This window comes from Aquarana catesbeiana, linkage group LG09, assembly GCF_042186555.1.
Source record: "Aquarana catesbeiana isolate 2022-GZ linkage group LG09, ASM4218655v1, whole genome shotgun sequence".
NCBI classification, from domain to species: Eukaryota; Metazoa; Chordata; class Amphibia; order Anura; family Ranidae; genus Aquarana; species Aquarana catesbeiana.
The window spans coordinates 312,587,921-312,611,025 of record NC_133332.1 but is presented as its reverse complement, the minus strand read 5'-3'; the positions used below and the strand labels follow the sequence as shown (position 1 = coordinate 312,611,025).

Sequence of the window (23,105 nt, the reverse complement as noted above, 5' to 3'; positions counted from 1 at the left end):
CCGTCCCCAAACTGTTCCCACAACGTTGGGAGCATGAAATTGTCCAAAATGTCTTGGTATTCTGACACTTTAAGAGTTCCCTTCACTGGAACTAAGTGGCCAGTCAAGTTCATCCACCCCAAACTCGCTCATCCATGTCCTATATAAAGTGCTGCGTAAACTGTTGGCGCTATATAAATCCTGTATAATAATAATAATGTCCTTATGGACTTTGCTTTGTGCACTTTTCCAAATCATTTGGTGGAGGGGGGATTATGGTTTGGGGTTGTTTTTCAGGGGTTGGACTTGGCCCCTTAGTTCCAGTAAAGGGAACTCGTAAGGCGTCAGCATACCAAGACATTTTTTTTTACTATTTTAGGTCAGTTTTCACTTAATAAAAAAAAAAAAAAAATTCAGGAGATATCTGATACCATTTACCACCAAATGAAAGCCCAATTTGTCCTGAAAAAAAAAAAAAGGTATAATCCACCTGGATGCACAAAGTAGTTGTGATGATTTGTACGGTTTTATTAACACATGTCAAAATTGCAAAATTAGTTTTATCCTTAGGTGGAAAGGGGCTAAGAATGTGTGAATATAATGTCCATGACCTGCTAAAGTTCTACTTCTAAGAAACATCATCCTAAACCTCGTTTTTTGTTATCTTTTATAGGTTTATTGGAAACCAAGCCTTACTGCAACGGGCGTGGAAACTACAGCACCGAAACCTGCGGCTGCATTTGTGAGCCCGGGTGGAAAGGACCCAACTGCACGGAAGCGGAATGCCCCGGAAACTGCAACAACCGGGGAATATGCGTGGACGGGAAATGCGTCTGCAACCCAGGCTACACCGGAGAGGACTGCGGTGAACTGACCTGCCTGAACGACTGCAATGACCAAGGAAAATGCGTAGACGGCGTCTGCGTTTGCTTCGAAGGCTATGGCGGGGAAGACTGCGGCGAGGAGGTCTGCCCCGTGCCTTGCGGCGAGCACGGAAAGTGTGTGAACGGCCGTTGCGTGTGCGATGAGGATTATACCGGGGAAGACTGCAGCCAACCCAAGTGCCCCGACAACTGCAACAACCGCGGGCGCTGCGTGGACAACGAGTGCATCTGTGACCACCCCTACACGGGAGAGGACTGCAGTGAGCTGATCTGCCCCAACGACTGCTTCGACCGCGGCCGCTGCGTCAACGGCGTGTGCTTGTGCGAGGAAGGGTTTACCGGAGACGACTGCGGAGAGCTTGCTTGCCCAAACAACTGCAACAACAACGGAGTGTGCGTCAACGGAGTGTGCGTCTGCAACGAGGGCTTCACCAACGACGACTGCAGCGAATTGAGATGCCCCAACGACTGCAACAACAGAGGGCGCTGCGTTAACGGACTGTGCATTTGCGACGTGGAATACATCGGCGCTGATTGCGGCGATCTCAGGTGCCCCGATGACTGCAACAAGAGAGGAACCTGCGTTAACGGGCAGTGCATATGTGATGAGGGATTCACAGGCCTTGACTGTAGCGAGCTGAGGTGCCCCAATGACTGCAACAACAAGGGCCGCTGCGTCAACGGGCAGTGCGTGTGCAATGAAGGGTTCACGGGTCTGGATTGCGATGAACTGAGATGCCCCAACGACTGTAACAACAAAGGGCGGTGCGTCAACGGGCTGTGCGTGTGCGATGAAGGGTTCACGGGCCTCGATTGTGATGAACTGAGATGCCCCAACGACTGTAACAACAAAGGGCGTTGCGTCAACGGGCAGTGCGTGTGCGATGAAGGGTTCACGGGTCTCGATTGCGGTGAACTGAGATGCCCCGACGACTGTAACAACAAAGGGCGCTGCGTCAATGGGCAGTGCGTGTGCGATGAGGGATTCATGGGAGAAGATTGCTCTGAACTTAAGTGCCCCAACGATTGCAACCACAGAGGGCGCTGCGTCAACGGGCAGTGCATATGCGACAACTTGTTCATTGGCGACGATTGTGGTGAACTGCGATGCCCCGACGATTGTAACAACAGAGGAGTATGCGTTGATGGTCAGTGCATATGCAATGAAGGATATGCCGGTGACAACTGTGGCGAACTCACGTGCTTCAACAACTGCAATAACCAAGGTCGTTGTGTCAACGGACAATGCGTCTGCGATGAAGGTTTTATTGGAGAGTTCTGTGATGGAGGTAGGTCCAGCTGAGAATAAAATGTATTGTGAGTTATTTTATTTTGTTTTAAACGCTTGCCCACAGCCAGGTGTACTTCCTGGTTTGGGCAGCGCGCACAGCACAAGTTTGTACACTTGCTTGAACACAGCAGAAGTTTGTCAGCAGGTTACAGCCAATGATTTAGGCTGTACACCTGCTGATCGGCTGTGGCCAAACACAGCACAGAGTTCTGTGTTGACAAACACACGGAACTCTGTGCACAGACAGTGATCTGTCTGCTTCTTCTCCCTGAACTCAACTCTGACTTCAGGGAGAAAAAGCAGCCAGATCTCTTAGTAAAAGCAGCACCTATTACACTTGTTAGACACACAGTTAGCCCCTTGGTTGCCCCCTTGATGTTAACCCCTTCCCAGCCAGTAGAGTTCGGCGAACGGTTCAGGCCAAGTAAAAGTTCATCTTTAAAATCGCCCGTTAGGGGGGCCTCCAGTTTCTGATAAGCCCTCTGCCCTCAGACCCCCACAACCACAGCCCAGGGTTGTGGGGATGAGGGCCTTGTCCCCATCAACAGAAGGGCAAGCTGCTTTGGGGTGAGAGGAGCAGAGCCCTCCCTGCCCCAAACCACCCACCCCCCGCATGTTAGTGTCACTAACGACATCAGTGTCTGTTAGCTAGCATCCCTCCCAGCCAGCGTCAATTAACGCCAGATTTCCCGCCACACTACCACAGTCACAGTATAAGTCGCTGATCGACCATTGCGCCCTCCCAGCACAGAGACCAGGGTCTCACCACTTACTAACGTTCGGGACCTGAAACTCCCGATTCCAGGTTACCTGATTGCTGTGATAGCCTCTGATTGGCTATCACAGTGAACCCCCCCCCCCCCCCCCCGTGTTTTCTCTTTCTTTGAATAGAGCGGAGACAATTGTTGCAATAAATGGTCAACAAAGAGAAATGGTTTCAATACATAGGCAAGAGACAGCCAATGGTGGTCAATAAATGGGAAATTGTGACAATATGTAGGCAAGCAGCAAACGGGCAATGGAGACAACATGTGGGAAACAAACAGGCAATCATTACAAGATGTGGGCAACAAATATGAAATTGTTACAATACACAGGCAAGAAACAGGAAATTTGTTTCAAAACAAGGTCAACAAAAAACATCTGTTTATTACAATAGGTGGGCAACAGATGAACAATTGTGACATCATAAGGGCAAGAAATGGGCAATAGTGACAATAGACGGGGAACAAACAGGCAATTGTTGCAATATTTGGTCAACAAACAGAAATAGTTACAATACATAGGCAACAGACAGTCAATGGCGGTCAATACATGGGCAATTGTGACAATATGTAGGCAGCCAATGGGCAATGGAGACAACATGTTGGGAAAAAACAGGCAATCATTACAACATGTGGGCAACAAAAAGGAAATTGTCACAATGCATAGGCAAGAAACAGGCAATTGTTACAAAACCTGGGCAACAAAAAACGGTTGTTTATTACAATTGGTGGGCAATAGATGAATAATTATGACCACATATGGGCAAAAAACAGGAAATAGTGGCAATACACGGGCAAAAAACAGGCTGTTGTTGCAATACATGGCCAACAAATGGGCGTTTATTTAAATACGCAAGATAATACTTGGTCAAGAAATGGGTAATCATAACAATAAATGGGCAACCAACAGCCAAATATTACAATATCATATGTGGGCAGTGTATATTAAAGGTTAGCCTTGTATCAGAGTTCTGATGAATTTTAAAAGGTGCCATCATCCAAAATAGTAAATATGTGTATGTGGGCAAGTAAATGGACAGTTGTGATAATACGTAGGCAAAAAACGGACAATCACTACAACATACCATGTTCATTGTAATTTCTGATGCCATGATCCCCTACCAATGAGCTCATTCATAATTTCTACATAGACAATTAAAACAACACACACCAAAGTGTATGTGGATTGACACTAATACGTGTAGCACTGTGCAGTGGACAGTCAATTAAAACCTTTGATAATTGTTGACAGTCAATGGGTACTGTATGCCAATTAACGCTGTCTTGTCATCAGAATCTTAAAACCTTGTTACCTTTTGCTCCCATCCAACAGTATCACCACCAGAAAACCTAATTGTGACAAACGTGACCACACAAACTGTAGATATCGAATGGGCCAACAAAATCAAAGTCTCTCGTTACCTGATCACGTACACTCCAACGAGCGTTGGAGGGCTAGAGCTCGATTTTAGTGTGCCTGGAGACCAAACCGCAGCCACCATTACGCAGCTTGAACCAGGTGTGGAGTATTTTGTTCGTGTCTATGCTATCCTGAGGGACCAGAAGAGCATCCCCATCAGTGCAAGAGTTGCAACACGTAAGTAAATTTTGGATATATGTATGAACCCAGGCACCAGATGAAATTTGGTCAATTTGATAACAAAAATGATACCTCAGTGGACATAAGTATTATTGCAGATGTATGCATAAAGCACTAGTCCCAACCTCATTGTCACTGGTTGGAGGCCGAGTTGATGAGAGGGCTTCCCTTGTGTCTCTGGTCTAAGCACCCCTGAATGTGGTGACAGAGGTACAAGGATCAAAGAAGCATGGGTGCCGGAAGCTTGAGAGCAGGTGATTGCCATGGATAGAGACGTAGTCAAGGTGAGTCAAGTACATATGCAGCGAGGCAGCAGTGTAGACAGAAAGCAGGCAGAGCAAGGTCCAATAGCAGGCCAAAGCCAGTACCAGGGAGGCAGGTAGAGCAAGGTCCAATAGCAGGCCAATGTCAGTACCAGGGAGGCAGGCAGAGCAAGGTCCAATAGCAGACCAAGGTCTTTACCAGGGAAGCAAGCAGAGCAAGGTCCAGTAGCAGGCCAAGGTCAGTACCAGGGAAGCAGGCAGAGCAAGATCCAATAGCAGGCCATGGTCTTCACTAGGGAAGCAAGCAGAGCAAGGTCCAGTAGCAGGTTAGGGTCAGTACCAGGGAGGCAGGCAGAGCAAGATTCAATAGCAGGCCAAGATCTTTACTAGGGAAGCAAGCAGAGCAAGGTCCAGTAGCAGATTAGGGTCAGTACCAGGGAGGCAGGCAATGCAAGGTCCAATAGCAGGTCAAGGTCTTTACCAGGGAAGCAAGCAGAGCAAGGTCCAATAGCAGGTCAGTACCAGGGAGGCAGGCAGAGCAAGGTCCAATAGCAGGTTAAGATCAGAACCAGGAAAGCAACAGAGCAAGGTCCAGTAGCAGGTTGGGGTCAGTACCAGGGAAGCAGGCAGTACAGGGTCCAATAGCAGGTCAAGGTCTGTACCAGGGAAGCAGGCAGAACAAGGTCCAATAGCAGGCCAAGGTCTGTACCAGGGAAGCAAGCAGGACAAGGTCCAGTAGCAGGTTGGGTTCAGTACCAGGGAACCAGGCAGAGTGAAGTCAAGGAGCAGGCTGAGGTCAGTACCAGGGAAGCAGGCAGAAAATAGTCAGAGGCAAGCCAAGGTCAGTATCCAGAATCCACAGAGCAAGGTTAGGAATAATCTGGGTCAGCAATGGAATATCAGTGAGCAAAAGCAGGAACACGGGTCACGGGAAAGCTGAAGAACATCCAGCAATTAGCACACACCAGGATCTCCTTTAAACAAGCAGCTTGGCACCAATGCGTGCAGACGTAGGCGCCAATGTCCATGGGCACACACAAATGCACCTACGTGTCAGGGCACGCTGGATATTAGCTCAAGCTCGTCTGTGTGCTGGTGCACGAGCCTTAGCTGCATGGGAATGAGCATTATGTATTTGTTTCCTAACACTCATGCTCTTCTGATGACCAAAAGGACATATTTTGTTTACAGAAAACCTTAGGAAGCTCCATTGACCTTCAGCTTAATTCATTTCTGTGAGGCAACCTCCAATTCATGCTTGGGGCCACCAAAAAAAGAAAGATGGGGAGACAGAGAGGGAAACTAACAGGAGAAACCACTGGTTTACTGGGATCTGCTGGCTGTTGGGGGACACCAGCAACTACAACCTTCCGCTCTAGAAACCACTGTGCCACCAGCAGGTGATCCAGGTCCAGACAAACAGATTATAACTGAACAGTTCCAAAGAAAGATGAAGCAAGAACTTTAGCATGTGCATAACTGCCAATGATACAATTTTAGGGCTTTGTTAAGACCGCTACAAAATTGTTTTGGTTGCACCTGAAGTCATTATGAAGTGGTTTGTCACAATGCAATGCTTTTCTCTCTCCCATTCCTTGGTTCACTATTGGCCAGTGAGTCAATTCATCATAGTGATGGACCAGTAGTGAGGAGTGGCAGGGTCAGGCCCATCGGTTTTTGTATATTAGATCTTTCTAAGTTGTAAGACTTTCAGGGAAGCCTGCAAGGCCAACTCTAGGTGCCTACTTTATATGTCTATGCCATTTAAAGAAGTAGTTCATAAGTTTTTGGGGTTTTTTTGGTCATCCTGTGTATTCATTTAGTTAATCTGCGAAATCTGAAAAATATATGCCGTCCACGAACGAACTATATCTGTGAATTCTGAACAAAAATAATTTTTGTTTTGTTTATTTATTTATTTTTAACAGATTTGCCCACCACGGATGATCTGAGGTTTAAAACCGTGAAGGAGACCTTTGTAGATGTGGAATGGGAGCCACTGGATATCTCATTTGACACATGGAAACTTATATTCCAGAACACTGTGAGTATAGACTGAACACAAAAAAAAATAAACCATCTCCAGGTATTTAAATTCTTACCCCAGCACTTGCTCATGCTGCTGGCTCCTGCTCGCTCAATGCTAAATTCCCTGGACTTCTGGTCTACACAGGAAAGAGTGGATAGTGCACTATGGAGCCAGGCTGTTAGGTGGGAGAATTGGTGGGGGAGAAGGAAGGGAGTGCCTTGCCATCTTAGGCTATGGGGGCTGTGTGTTTCTATTGATGTACACAGTGTAGGGAGACACAACTCTAGTCCCTGCCTGTAAGGACGGCTCCATAGGATGCTGCAAGAGAAAGGTGGCATTGGGAGGAATTGTGCTCCATCATTGGTGTCATTGGGCCCCATTGTTGTTGTCATTGGGAGGAATTGTGCCCTATTGTTGGTTGTCAGTGGGAGGAATTGTGCCCTCTTCATTGGAGTCACTAAGGGGGGGATTATGCTCCATTGTTGGTATCAGTGGATGAAATAGTGCCCCAAGGGCTGGATAAAAGTAAGCAAAGAGCTGCATCTGGCCCCCAAGTCACAGTTTGGAAACCGCTGCCCTACACCATTAAATTTAAGAAATGGAAGCACCTGCAATTGACTTGGTATCAGCCTCCTGTATTCTACTATTATTATTATAATAAGTCTATTAAGTCTAATAATAATAATAATAATATTACTATTATTAGGATTATTATTATTATTATTATTATTATATATATATATAATAATATAATATATATAATAATATTAATATAATTATAATAATAATAATAATAATAATAATATTTGTTTATTTAATTAGTTAATTAATCTATTTATTTATTTATTTATCTTTGTATTTATTTTTTGTAATATTGCATTATTCTAGAAAAAGCTGAATGGAGAGATAAGCACAAGCCTGGAAAGACCGGTCACCTCCTATACACAACATGGACTTGCCCCCGGAGAGACCTATGAAGTATCAATCCATGTAGTGAAAAATAACACTCAAGGACCACCTTTGACCAAGTTCACCACAACAAGTAAATTCTTATGTTTTTTGTTGCTTTGTTTTTAAGGAACACTTTGTGATGAATACATTGGCTTTATTAATACCTTAAACAAAAAATCAGAACAGAAACTAGAAAAGAGATGTTGACTAATCCAATCAAGTGGAGACAGAAGGGGTGATCCCTCTTTTCTGTAGTGTTTCTGTGATCTTCCAGTTTCACAAACACATAAATTGAGCTTTGGTAAATTGGGTTGGTGGTTGCACATGTATGATGTACGGGGGGAAGGATCTAACTGACTTAACCCAACCCTGATTTGGGTTGCGTGGCACCAACATTGGTAAAAGATCTGTAGTTGTCCCAAAATCTGAACTGCACCATACAAAGGAACCTTTCAAAAACATACATGGCTGTTATCTGGCACTGGATACATCTACTGCACAGTTCCAAGAGTTGGTACTAGTTCCAGTAAAGACCAAAAACAGTATATGCATTTCATGCAAGTCATTCTGCAGAGCAAGCAGTAGACTGGCCATTGTTTAATTGTGTTGGTTCCTGGGTTCTCATGTTCCTCAAAACCAGGGGCCATGGAAAACTGCCTCAAAAGTTAGATACAGATGAGCTCCAGAAGGCAGGGGGTAGATAGAAAAACACCTATTCCCTAACCTCCTCTTGCCAAAGACCCCGGAGGTGACAAGGATTTCGGCACTTCCAGGTTCAGAGCTGCCATTCCCTGACTGTTACAGCCAAAGAATCAGCTAACAGACCCCCCCCCCCCCCGATGTTTCCAGTAGACCACTGATGTCTCCAGCAGCTAATAGACCCCCAATGTTTCCAGTAGACCACTGATGACTCCAGCAGCTAATAGACCCCCAATGTTTCCAGTAGACCACTGATTTCTCCAGCAGTTATAGACCCCTGATGTTTCCAGTAGACCACTGATGTCTCCAGCAGCTATAAGACCCCTGATGTTTCCAGTAGACCACTGATGACTCCAGCAGCTAATAGACCCCCAATGTTTCCAGTAGACCACTGATGTCTCCAGCAGCTATAAGACCCCTGATGTTTCCAGTAGACCACTGATGTCTCCAGCAGCTAATAGACCCCCAATGTTTCCAGTAGACCACTGATTTCTCCAGCAGTTATAGACCCCTGATGTTTCAAGTAGACCACTGATGTCTGCAGCAGCTATAAGACCCCTGATGTTTCCAGTAGACCACTGATGTCTCCAACAGCTAATAGACCCTTGATGTTTCCAGTAGACCACTAATGTCTCCAGCAGCTAATAGACCTCCGATGTTTCCAGTAGACCACTGATGTCTCCTGCACCTAGCAGACCCCCAATGTCTCCATAAAGTGTATCTGTGCACCCAGATGGGTGGTCAGTTAGCCACAGCTCAAGAAATCCCTAGCCACCCCTGGAGGAACCCTAGTGGAGAATGGCTGGCATAGACTATTGAAAGTGACTCGCGCAGATTGTAGGGGAATGAGAGCAGACAGTGCTTTCGATTGAGGCAAGTACAACTTATTGAAGAGTATGTTTTATTCATTTTTCATTTCAGAGGTTTACAACCACTTTAAGTCATAAGCGGAGAATAATGAACTGAAAATGCTCAAACAACACTCTAGGAATCTTGCTTCCCACTCAATGTCTGACCACTGGTCTTGGCGACAAAGAGTGCAGTGTTAGACCCCGTAGGCCCGAGTGGAAATGAAAACACATGGCTCCAAGTGCCAATAGAAAAGGGTGGCAAATCATTAAGTCAAGCCAGCTGCTTCGTCACACAATGTAAAAATAACAGCCATGACCTATTTCTCTCCACCGGCTAAGACTCCTTCCATTTAATCAGACTAAACAGGAACATGTCTGCTCCCCCATAGTTCCAGAGACTTGTGAATGAAAATTAAGGTTATAAATCAATAAAACGGCCGGGCCCTTAGTGAGAGCAGAGGTGGGGGGGGGGGGGGAACCACATAAATGGTGCCTGGAAAATCCATCATTTTTACGGCATTGTGTTTCGAAACGGCTTGCCTCAGTTTCTAATACCCAGTTCAAGGAATTCCTGAAGGATTCATCCATAAATCTGTGAAAACAGGAGTTTGCTATAAAAGTTTCACATTAAATGTTGCTTGTCGCAGGGAGGCACTTAATCTATCTTTTAAAAAATATACAGGCAGGCTATTGATTTGCTAATGATACAGTATTTGTCACAAGCGTATGCATGGTTCCGTACAACCCAACAATCACATATTTATTTTATTATCCTCGTTCTGCAGACATCAATTTTAGCTGATTGGGGCTCTTTGGTGGCTTTTTAACAGATCTGTCTCTTTTTTTTTTGGTGGAGGTCATGAAAGGGTTTTGATATATTTATTCATAAAAATAAAATATTTTGTTATATAGTTTGGGAGAGCAGTTTGGCCCCTATTTCTACAGGCTTTGTTCAGATTATTGAGCACTAGCTGTCCTGGGCAATTTCTTTTTTTTTATTATATTATTATTATTACTTTTTTTTTGTAGTAATAATAGTAGTAGTGGTAGTAGAAGTATCAGCCTTTGTTCAGATTAAGCATCTGCTCTCCGGGGAAATTTTGAAATATTATTAGCCCTTTGTTCAGATTAACCATCTGATTTCCGTGGCATTTTTAAAATTTTTATATTATTATTATTATTATTTTTTTGTAGTAATAATGACCCTATTAAATACCTTATGTGTGTATACATGCTTTGTTCAGATTATTAAGCACTTGCTGTCCTGGGCATTTTTTTATTTTTTTATTATATCATTATTATCCCTTTTCTTTTTTTAGTAGTAATAATAGTAGTAGTAGTATCAGCCTTTGTTCAGATTATTCATCTGCTCTCCAGGGCAATTTTAAAATATATTTACTATTATTAGCCTTTTGTTCAGACTAACCATCTGCTTTCCGGGACATTTTTAAAAAATTTTTATATTATTATTATTATTATTATTATTTTATTTTTATTTTTTTTGTTGAGGGCCATGAAAGGGTATTGATATATTTTTTATAAAAATATTTTCTTATATAGTGCAGTTTGGCCCCTATTTCTACAGGCTTTGTTCAGAATATTAAGCACTTGCTGTCCTGGGCATTTTTTTATTTTTTATTATATCATCATTATCCCTTTTTTTTTTAATTATTATTAGCCTTTTGTTCAGACTAACCATCTGCTTTCCAGGGCATTTTTTTAATTTTTACATTATTATTATTTTTTTTTTTTTGTAGTAATAATGACCCTATTAAATACCTTATGTGTGTATACATATGCGTACTGGACCTACGTATTTGCATTTGCTTGGTTACGGAGGTGTGCTTTTACATTTTTTTTTTTTATTTAAATTTATATTTTTTTACACTTCTTTCCTTTTAACTTTATTGCTTTCACAAGTGGGCAAACAAGCCCCCTTGTCATAGCTATGGGCAGGTAACAGGTACTTGTTATGGAGACATCATGGGGTCTATTAGACCCCTGATGTCTCCCCTGCCCTCAAAAGCAGCTAACCAAATACAGATCATGCTTGGTTAGCTGCTTCTTTGGCTGTAACAGGCAGGGAATGATAGTGCTGAAACCAGAAATGATGAAATCATCGCTTCTGGGTTAATTTGTCACAAAGGAGATCAAAGAATGAATGTTCCTCCATCTCCTCTGTGGGTAAACTGTTTACCATGGTCCCGGGCTCCGTAGAGGAATGAGGAACTTGAGAGCCAAGGAGCCACCATGGCCTACGAACCCCACAGCCATGGTGGCTCCTTGGCTCTCCAGTTCCTCGTTCCTCTAGGTTGCCCGGGACCATGGTAAACAGTGTACCCACAGAGGAGATGGAGGAACATTCATTCCTAGATCTCCCATAGCACTGTAAAAGGCTGCACCAGCCGTAATCCAGGCTGGTATAACCATTTGCTGTCAGAACATTTTAATAAGTACGTTGGATGGCAAGTAGTTAATTTCTGATGATTGTTTATGTCTTCGGAAACTGAAAGATTGGAATTTTTGCACTGAAGCTCCTTTTTGTTGGAAGGCCGGTTTTGCTTTCATTTTTGACATTTAGGAAGACGCAAGCAAGGCCATCGGAAAGATATGTGGCTTTTTCTCCCACCCCGGCTTCTGAAAGAAGCATCTTGTGAGATGGGGATGTGGGTGCGAGACATGTAAATGTTCGACTCATTCTGTAGAGCAAGCAGTAGACCGGCCATTGTTTAACCACATGATGTAATCTGTAGTCTGGGTCCTGGGCCAATAAACAGCATACGTAGACCTCCCAAACTTTACAGTGCATTTTTTTTTAACTATAAAAGGGCGTGCTACAAGAATACATTGACTATCTAAAAATAGACAATACAATATATAATAATATATGATAAAGTAATAATAATAATAACAGCAAGAATAATAAAATTAACCACTGGCAGCTGGAACAAGGGGACAGAGAATAGGCATAGAGAGGTAAACCTAATCTATGGCATGCATTAGCAGCGGCGGTGGTGGGCACAGTTCCACATCCTTGCCCTGGGAACTGAATGAACTTGTCTCGGCACTGGTACCATGGTACAATATATTACCAAAAGTACTGGGTCACCTGCCTTTACACGCACATGACCTTTAATGGCATTCCAGTCTTAGTCCGTAGGGTTCTATATTAAGTTGGCCCACCCTTTGCAGCTATAACAGCTTCAACTCTTCTGTCAAGGCTGTCCACAAGGTTTAGGAGTGTGTCTATGGGAATGTTTGAACATTCTTCCAGAAGCCCAATTGTGAGGTCAGCCACTGATGTTGGTCGAGAAGACCTGGCTCGCAGTCTCCGCTCTAATTCATCCCAAAGGTGTTCTATCAGGTTGAGGTCAGGCCAATTAAGCTCCTCCACCCCCAAACTCGCTCATCCATATCTTTATGGACCTTGCTTTGTGCACTGGGCCATCCCAAAACTGTTCCCACAAAGTTGGGATCATCAAATTGTCCAAAATGTCTTGCTTCGTATAGAACTCTACGGACTAAGACTGGGATGCCCTTAACGTTCGTGTAAAGGCAGACTTCCCAATACTGTTGGTAATGTAGTGTATATTAATGGTCATGTAATTTCCTGCTGGACCATACAGTATATATCATAACTTAAACCAGGCCAAGGCTAGACACCCTGGAAGTCACAGCCCAAAAGTCAGAGAGAATGAAATGGGTGGCACAGGATTCCCAATACTTTTGGTAATATAGAGTGTATAGATAGACAGATAGATAGATAGATAGATAGATAGATAGATAGATAGATAGATAGATAGATAGATAGATAGATAGATAGATAGATAGATAGATAGTTCACTGGGGAGTTTGCCCCAGAGGTGAAGAACTGGTGACTTCCACCATCCAATCGCAAGCAAAAACGCTGTTCTTTTCCTTTCCTTGCACATGGTTGGGTATTGCTTGCAAAGTAAAACTTTTCCTCATTTGCTAAGCTCTGGGAAAACTTCCCTTGCAAAGCGCAACTTCCTTTGCAAAGTGAACAGACTATTTGCCTTTAGTAAATCAATCCTCTATGCATCATTTGCCATTTTTTGAATGTTAGTATTCAACTTTTTTCTTTTTTTGCATCCTTTGGATGATGGAAGGTCTGCCTGATCGCGTGAGTACTGTGATTGGCTGTGATGTGACCACAGCGGTCACATGATCGGGAGCCAGGAGGATCATTATGAGAGACCAGGAGCTGTCTTTGACAACTTGGTCACTGTGTTGGGAGTGGCCAGTGAAGGCACTCTCAGCTCAGAAACCTTGGCCACCCGGTGTGTGGGCATTAAAGCCCTGACCTCTTTGCTGCCGCACATATGCGTTACATGGGTGGCAAGAGGTTCAATTGCTCCTCAGGGTTTCATAAACTAACTTTATCTTTGACTTGCTCTTGCTCTAAAAAAATTACCCCTTATTTTGCCCCTAAATTAGGCCAAGAGTAGTTGAGCTCCTCTAACCCTCAATGGCAATTTTACAGTAGGACTAAAGACATTTTTTGCCGTGTTAATAGAAGAAGGGACAATTATAACCCCATGCCATCTTTGCCTCACTGGGCGAGATTATCCTTCACTTCCTGTCCCGTACTCGATACAGGAAGTGGGAGGAAATCCTTCCAAAGTGAGGGAACCTCCCTTCTATTCCTGCTCTGGTCAACAGGATAAATAAAGAGGGTGAATCTCCCTACAGACAGCAATAAGAGCCTGGCGGGGGTTCTAATCCCTCATCACTCTATCCAAAAACAAAAAAAAACAAAGTTTTGCCTTTAGATATACTTTAAGCCCATTGCACTTGTAAAAAAAAATAATAATATTTTTGCTTTCCTTGTTGACTCCAATACATTTTGTCAAAATGGTGAAATTCAGCTGAAATTTTAAAATTTTGGCTAAACCTAGTTTCGAGACCTTGAAGTCCTCCAGTTGGCCAAATTTCCATACAAAACTTGAAAAGGAAAATGAACAACAATGCAAAGTTTACCAACCTCATTTCTCAGTTACTTGTACAATGGTTCCTAATGGTTCTTAATGACATTAATGCCATTAAACGATCCATAAAAAGACCTCATTGTGTTCCAGGATTGGACGCCCCCAGTGAAGTAGATGTGAAGGATGTTACTGACACTTCAGCACTGATAACATGGATGAAACCCCAGGCATCAATCGATGGAGTTTCTCTCACCTACGGAACAGAAAACGAGCCCAGAACCACCATAGAACTTTCTGAAGATGAAACTCAGTTTGCCATGAATGATCTACGACCCGACACCGAGTATGAAGTTATATTAATATCACGACGTGGAGAAATGGAAAGTTCCCCTGTCTCAGAGACATTTACAACAGGTACCAGTAAAAACATTTTATGTTAGATTTTATTGAAAGCTTGTGGTTTTTTTTCCCCTAATATAGTTTTTAATTAAAGTATTATATTTTTTGTTATTTAATTGATTAAATGTATTAAATAATTTATTAATTATACTTATTATATTACTATTATTTTTTAAAAATAATTCATATTAAATGAATACATCATTTATTCATTATTTTTAATAAATTGATATTATTTTTGTATAATTTATATTACATTTATTAAATAGTTTAAAAAATAATTTTATTAAATTAATTAATTATTAAATTAATTTTAATTTTTAAAAACTTCTTTTAAAAAAAACTCCAAAAAGTGCAGAATTCTACTGCAGATCATACTTGTGATGAGAAAAATTCTGCAAACATTGTGTAATATATATATATATGACACAGGTGACCCTATTGCCTTTCAAGCCTCCCTTGCCTGGGGTCCTAACCCCTTTGGGACCAGAGTTCTGATTGTCAGGTTCTTCCCACCCAAAACTCTTTGAACCTGTAAAGGTCTGGTTCCCCTAATACAGACTTATCAATCCAGAGAGTACTGGAAATCAGTCCTCGCTTTTGCCAAACTTCCCCCAGAACACCTCACCCTACATGGGTGAGAACCCCTGATTACCAAGCAATGTCTCCAAAACCGCCCCACTTAAAGGGACCATGGCTCAAATACCTGGGAAATATACCTGCCATTTAGGACACATTCACAGTGTCCTGTACACTTTACATAGGTTGTTCAAATTTCACATGTTGGTTGGGTAACTCTTTCTCTATAGAAACACTTCTTTTTTCTCATTGGAGGCAAATAATGGATTCCAAGCAGAAGCAATGTGCCATCATTGAGTTCTTGAGGAAGGAGGGGTGCAGTCTGTCCAACATCCACAGAATGCTACAGAATGTTTATGGAGATGACACCATTGCGAAGAGCAATGTCTTGTCGTTGGTGACTTGTCAATGGTGTAATCTCCCTAAACATTCTGTAGCCTGCTGTGGATGTCGGACAGACTGTACCCCTCCTTCCTCAAGAACTCAATGATGGCACGTTGCTTTGTCTTGGAATCCATTATTTACCAGCAATGGTATTTCCCATTGAGAAAGTAATAACCTTCTCACTTGTGTCGTCTGTAGCGTTCTGTGGATGTCGGACAACCTATGTCCATCCTTCGTAATGGTACTCAAATGGCACATTGTATCTGCTTGGAATACTTTATTTACCTATAATGGTGTCTCCCATGGAGAAGGTATCTACCTTCCTAATGGTGCCATCTCCATGAACATCCTGTAGCTTTCTGCAGAGGACAACATGTGCCACTTCTTCGTCAAGAACTCAATGACAGCACAGGAGAGGTGCAGGCTGTTGGACATCCACAGAAGGCTTTAGAATGTTTATGGAGATGGCACCATTGAGTAGAGCAATATTTTGCCATTAGTGACCTGCAATTAAAATTACTATAGAGGAAGAGTTACTGTACCAACATGTGACATTTCAACAACCTATGTAAGCTAATAAAATCTGTATTAGTCCATAGGACTATAGTTGGCCCACCCTTTGCAGCTATAACTGCTTCAACTCTTCTGGGAAGGCTGTCCACAAGGTTTAGGAGTGTGTTTATGGGAATGTTTGACCATTCTTCCAGAAGAGCATTTGTGAGGTCAGGCACTGATGCTGGAAAAAAAGGCCTTACTCACAGTCTCCACTGTAATTCATCTCAAATGTGTTCTATCGGGTTGTGGTCAGGACTCTGGGATTATGATGTGGGGTCTCTTTTCAGGGGTTGGGCTTGGCCCATTAGTTCCAGTGAAGGGAACTCTTAAGGCGTCAGCATACCAAGACATTTTGGACAATTTCATGCACCCAAATTTGTGGGAACAGTTTGGAGATGGACCCATCCTGTTCCAACATGACTGCGTACCAGTGCACAAAGCAAGGTCCATAAAGACATGGATGAGCGAATTTGGGGTGGAGGAACTTGACTGTCCTGACCTCAACCCAATAGCACACCTTTAGGATGAATTAGAGCGGAGACTGCAAGCCAGGCCTTCTTTCCAATATCAGTGCCTGACCTCACAAATGTGCTTCTGGAAGAATGGTCAAATATTCCTATAGACACACTCCTAAACCTTGTGGACAGCCTTCCCAGAAAAGTTGAAGCTGTTATAGCTGCAAAGGGTGGGCCAACTCAATATTGAACCCTAAGGACTAAGACTGGGATGCCATTAAAGTTCATGTAGGTGTAAAGGCCTCCCAATACTTTTGGTAATATAGTGTATAGGTGAGATGCCCGTGTCATGTCTTCCGTTGGGTGCCGAGCCTCCATTCTGTTTCTAATCATATAAAAGTCACTACACTCCAAATATCTTGCTAAATCTCTTGTAGCAATTTATTACCCAGGACATTGGTGTGTACGTACCCTCCCATGGACCTGGCAATAAATTGTTACAAGAGATTGAGCAAGATGTTTGGAGTGCGGTGATTACTTCTGTACATATATATACTTTATATAGAAGAACATTTGATAAAAATGTTCCAAAATAATTTATTTTTTTTCTTTACATCAGCTTTTACAACCACATCACATAAGAACTACAAAAACATACAGTACATAGCAAACATACTCGTAAAACAGTAGGGATTGACACTACAAGGTCACCAGGCTTCCTACATAATAGAAGTCGGTTAATGGAAACGCTAAGGGCTAAAGCAAGAATCTAAGCTGATTATATTTACTTCACACTGAGCACTCTATACACGTGAATGTCATGGCAAACAGCCGTGAAAATTGACAAATGGCAATCTGAATACGAACTCCTTCTGTTTATACATTGGAAAGGTTACACAGTTAGTACTATTTGCATCAGATTGGCTTCTAGTCTCAGGACTTTACTCTTAATGGCCGTTCACAAGGTCAAGACGTACCTGACAAGACAATAGTTAGTCTTGTAGATAAGCAAAACTAAGAAAAACTGAGAATGCTGGCACCCAAGTTGTATGACTTGGGTGCAACAAGCATGTTGGATTGTACATGCGATTATTGCCAGCGGCTATAGCCACTAGCAATAATCACTGTGTTCTGCCAGCAGGGATGGCTTCCACCCGCACCCCCCGCACTGGGAAAACAAAATAGTTTTGACTGACTGTGTCAATGGGGGAATCAAGCAATTTTCTTTCCTACACCCTTATGGCTGGGCCCAGGGCAAACATGCCATACTGCGTCTCCCCCCCCCCCCCCCAGTACATATTCTTTCTCCCTTACTCCAAATTCCTCTCTTAGCACAAATATCTCCCCATCCTCCCTTCTACCACAAACTCCCTGCAATCATCCGTACTAGCATAAAAAGCCCCCAAAATAAAATTTCTCCTCCTAACACAAATCCCCTCCCCCCCTCTACCTTATCACCTCATCTAGCACAAACTCCCCAAATCGATCCTCCTAGCACAAATATTCTTCTCCCATCCCCCTCCCAACACAAACCCCTCTGAGTCACCACTCCTAGCACACACACCCAAATTTCCCCTCCTAGAACAATTCTTACCCCCTGCCCCCCCCCCCCCCCCCCAAATTCCTCCTTCCAACACAAATCACCTCTCCCTTCAATTTCCTCATGGTGCCCCTCCACCAACACCACCTCACATGATACCACAGTGCCCAGGGCAGCCACTCCTCCTGCCTATCCGTTGTCCCGGCCTGCCACCACCGTCAAGTAAATGTGGCCATGCTGAAACTACCCTGCAACCATGTGCAATGCACGTGGTTGAGGCACAGTGGTGTGGACTTTTCAGGCATTGAGGTGGCAACGATGTGCCCCTAATATCGTTTTGAGTTAAGGCAAATTCTCTTAATCCTTGGATCCATTAATCAGATGATACACGCCTTAATACACTGCCTTTGTGTGACATAAAGTGTGTGGTCTTCATTGCAAACTTAGTGAACTTGTGCTTTGCCCATTTAATTTGGGGAAAGGCACAAAAAGAGAACCATCTGGTTATCTTAAGATCCCATCTTCATGTATTGTTGATAAAATTGAGACAGCAGGAAGATATAAGGTGGCGAGGTCATTAGTCAGATCATGCATTCCTCCATACATTGCCTTCTTGTGCAGTACAGTGTGTGGTCTGCATTGCAAACTTAGTAATTTGTGCTTTGCCCCTTGCATGTAGTATTGTTACCCTTTTACTTGGGGAAATAGGCAAAAAGAGAGCCAGCTGGTCATCTTAAGAGCCCATCATCATTTATTGTTAAAAATAATTAAGACAACAGGAAGATGTAAGGTGGCAAGGCTACCTTATTTCTTCCCACTGTCACAATTTTATCAACGTTACGTGATGATCGGCTCCGAAGATGACCTACTGGTGCTCTTTTTGTCTATTTCCCTTAGATTTCTCAGTTGAGGCCACAAATCTTTTTTTGTGAGGCCTATTTTGTGATAGAGCTGCTCAGGTTCAGTCATCAAGGTCAACAAATGTTCCCTGACTAACAGATGAAAAATTCTAGTCCAGCTCCTCACACCCATCTTTTTGGGGTTATCATGTAATAAGGTTGCAAGCAGTATCTTCCTGTTGTCGAATTTCTATCCATAGTACAAGATGATGGGCTCTTAAAATGACCAACTGCCACTCTTTTTTGCCTATTTCCTTTGGGTCTCTCAGTAGAGGCCACTGATAATCTTTCTGAAGGACCCAACTTTGTGGTAGAACTGACGAGGTTCAGTCATCAAGCTCAACAACCGCTCCTTGGTTAACAGATAAAATAATTTCAATCCAGCTCCTCACATCTTCCTTTTGGGCTCTTAATATTACCAACTGGTACTCTTTTTGCCTGTTTCCTTTGGGTCTCTCATTAGAGGCCATAGATCGTCTTTGTGGAGGCCCCCACTTTGTGGTAGAATTGCTGAGGTTCAGTCATCAAGCTCAACAACTGCTCCCTGATTACCAGATAAAAAAACTCCAGTTTGGCTCCTCACATCCTCTTTTTTTTGGATTATCATGACCTTTTAACGTAGGTCTGTGAAGAAGCCTTACAAAAGGTAATATGAATTATGTATTAATTATGGTAATGGTTATTTTAAAGATCTGGATGCTCCAAAGAACCTGAAGAAGGTTGCCCAGACCGACAGCACCATCACTCTCGAATGGAAGAACACCCAGGCCAAAGTTGACTTCTACAGGATTAAGTTTGCCCCACTCTCAGGAGGTGATCATGAAGAAATAACTGTGCCTAGGAGTAGTCAAGCTACTACCAAGGCTACACTTACAGGTCAGTTTTTTAAACAATGTATTTGTTTGTGAATCAGCTTCAAAGAGAACCCAGGCACACAAAAATTACATTTGGAAGCCAACCAGTCCCTAGATGTGGTGGCCACGTTCGTTTTCATTTTCTATCGAGCTAAGAAAACATTTATTATTTATTTATTTCAGGTACTTATATAGCGCTGTCAATTTACGCAGCGCTTTACATATACATTGTACATTCACATTAGTCCCTACCCTCAAGGAGCTTACAATCTAAGGTCCCTAACTCACATTCATACATACTAGGGACAATTTAGACAGGATCCAATTAACCTAGCAGCATGTCTTTGGAGTGTGGGAGGAAACCGGAGTACCCGGAGGAAACCCACGCAGGCACAGGGAGAACATGCAAGCTCCAAGCAGGTAGTGTCGTGGTTGGGATTTGAACCAGTGACCCTTCTTACTGCTAGGCGAGAGTGCTACCACTACACCACTGTGCCGCCCACATTCAAAGCTATGTCTTTGTCATATTCTGTGAGAGCACAAACAATGTTATCTTTCTACTGTAAACTAACAATCTTCCCTCCTCCATGATATGTAATGGAAATCCAGCCTGGGTGACAACCATGGCTCCCTCCATAAATACAGTGGGATAAGTTAGCATAGCCACCCAGGGAGAGAAAGTGTGATATTGAGAGAATTACAAGGTTAAAATAAAGGAAAGAAGGCTGAAAAGCATAATGTATCCACCATATCTAAAGACTGGTATGCTGCAATATATTAAATTTTTTGTTTCTTGGATTTCGATATGTTTGAAGCACAGATGCATTAGAACCAACCATGCTTAAATAACACATAACTGTAAATCTCTCCTAGGTCTAAGGCCCGGAACTGAATATGGCATTGGACTGACTGCAGTTAAACAAGACCGAGAAAGCTCTCCGGCCACAATAAATGCAGCAACTGGTAAGACAAAAACAAGACTGGAAAGCCCTTGACAGTTCCATATGACACATGAGCCTCCAAGCCACTGTGTTCTCCTCTGCATACATCCTCTCTCTGCCCCCACAATACCCAGTGGCTTCTATCTAATCACTATATTTGAGAAGTTGCCAGGGGCTCTAACCATCTCCAAATTAAAAATTGTGGTTCAAATGTGCACCAAACATCATACAAGGCCTTCAGGTATCAAAGTCCTAGAGTCATAAAGATGCATTTAGCCACGTCCTAATTCAAGAAACTTGCACATGGAGGGTTTACCCAGCCTTTCCCAACCTTTTTAATATGGAGGAACCCTTGAAATAATGTTCTGGGCTCAGGGAACCCCTGCTAAAAAAACTGCATGTACAGCTCACTGTACATTAAAGTGATGGTCAGGGAGAAGAATGTGGGGATAATCCCCCTCTTACATATAGCTAAAAATATCATTGGTTTCGGTGCCAACTTATCGAAGTGGCAGAAATTGCTCCTTGATCAAGGAACCCCTGACAACCTCTAGAGCAAGGGTGTCAAACTCAATTTGATTGCTGGCCGCATCAGCTTTATGGTTGCCCTCAAAAAATTGGTTGTATCTGTAAAACTAAATGTCAAGAGCAACCCACTCTCCCTGACATCAGAAGTCAAGAGTCCCCCACCATCCCTTACATCACAGTGCACCCCCCTTAACTAGTGCTGCTGCTGGGAAGAAGCTGTGGGAAGTAGAAAGTTCAGGGTCTGGAGGAGGACCAGAGGAGGGCTGAGTCATCTGCCGGAGTCTGCTGAATGCTGAGACCATAGGGTGCTGCAGCTGCACACAGAAGAGCAGGATCTGGTGGGTGGGTTTTGTCCTCCTCTCTGCTGCTGACCGCTGAGACAAGGTGGGGGCAGAGGCGAAGGGGGTGCCACCGCCACAGGACAGGTGCAAGGGCCACATAAAATGGCCTGGTAGGCCAGATTTGACCCACGGCCTTGTGTTTAAAACATGTGCTCTAGGGAAACCCTAGTTGAGGAAGCCCGGGTTAACCATACCAAATATAAGTCCAACCTGGCTTGGCGACAATAATGTAAAAGGTAGCGAAAACAAAAACTGTAGAAACGATAACACAAAATTGGGCTTCTGAAGCACCTGTGCAGATGTAAAGCCCCTGAGAAACAGAGGACCAGCTGGAGACTGGAGAACAGCAGCATTCTTGTACTTATAGAACCAAACTCAACATCTACTTCTGGGTCTGGGATGCCAAGTGACATGTTTTTGGGGTCCTTCACTTTCTCAAGTCCCCTCGGGCTTTACATCTGCAGAAGTTCTTCAGAGTTCTAACCCTTTACTACATTGTTAAAAATAAAAAATAAAAGTTTGGGTAGATGGGCACTTTACAGACCCTCCACCTTGCATATACTGGTTTTGGAGATTTACCAAAATGTGCGGTTGTGTTTAGTAAATAGACACAGTTGTCATACATGCCATGGTTCCAAGCCATGCACTGTTAAAACACATCAATTTACGAAGCCATGATCTGTTTCCAATTGGTTAAACTCAATGGACTTTTTGCAACCTGGCTAACTAAGTAACTATGTAACAAATATGGATCCTAACAGATGGAACGGTTTATTTCAGACTTGGATGCTCCCAAAAACCTGGAGATCGCCAGTGCCACAGAAACAACCATAAACGTGCGTTGGATAAAACCAGTGGCCAAAATTGATCATTACCGACTCTTGTATACCCTGGTTGGTGGCAGGGAGAGCGAAATTCAGGTTCTAAAAGATGCGGATTCCTATGTGTTGACTGGACTCGAACCTGGTAAAGAATACAGCATTTCCCTGACTGCTGAGAAAGGGCGGCATAAGAGCAAACCAGCAACTGTGGTTGGACGTACCGGTAAGTGAAGCTATTTCAAAGAATTTCGAGATCTTAGTTGACATATCGGCATACTGACTAAGGATCAGAAACCAAATGTACGAGAGGTTGGGTAGCTCTGATATTCTTTAAGGCCTTGATTCATCGTGTTTGTTCCTCAAGAAAAATGTCATGTGTATCAAAAAATTAATGTTACAAATATTCATCTAATTTGAATTTCCAACCCACAGAATTTCTTTTACAGCCTTTACAAGACCCGCCAATGTGTCATCTGGCACTTCTGCTTACAAAAGAATAATAAGCTTCTCCTTTATCTCCATTTTAGCTTTTAATCTGGATTATTTTTT

At 43.1% G+C, this 23,105-nt stretch overlaps 1 protein-coding gene across 2 annotated transcripts in view; it reads left to right on the top strand.

Moving 5' to 3' along the window:
* The window catches only part of TNC (tenascin C), a 192,593-nt gene that overhangs the window by 70,539 nt on the left and 98,949 nt on the right, over positions 1-23,105 (top strand). For both annotated transcript variants that reach the window (XM_073600686.1, XM_073600687.1), the window contains exons 3-10: positions 653-2,152; positions 4,252-4,515; positions 6,710-6,825; positions 7,699-7,852; positions 14,411-14,674; positions 19,762-19,947; positions 20,799-20,888; positions 22,516-22,779. In XM_073600686.1, coding sequence (XP_073456787.1) covers positions 653-2,152; positions 4,252-4,515; positions 6,710-6,825; positions 7,699-7,852; positions 14,411-14,674; positions 19,762-19,947; positions 20,799-20,888; positions 22,516-22,779 — 2,838 coding nt within the window. The remainder of the gene's footprint in view (positions 1-652; positions 2,153-4,251; positions 4,516-6,709; positions 6,826-7,698; positions 7,853-14,410; positions 14,675-19,761; positions 19,948-20,798; positions 20,889-22,515; positions 22,780-23,105) is intronic.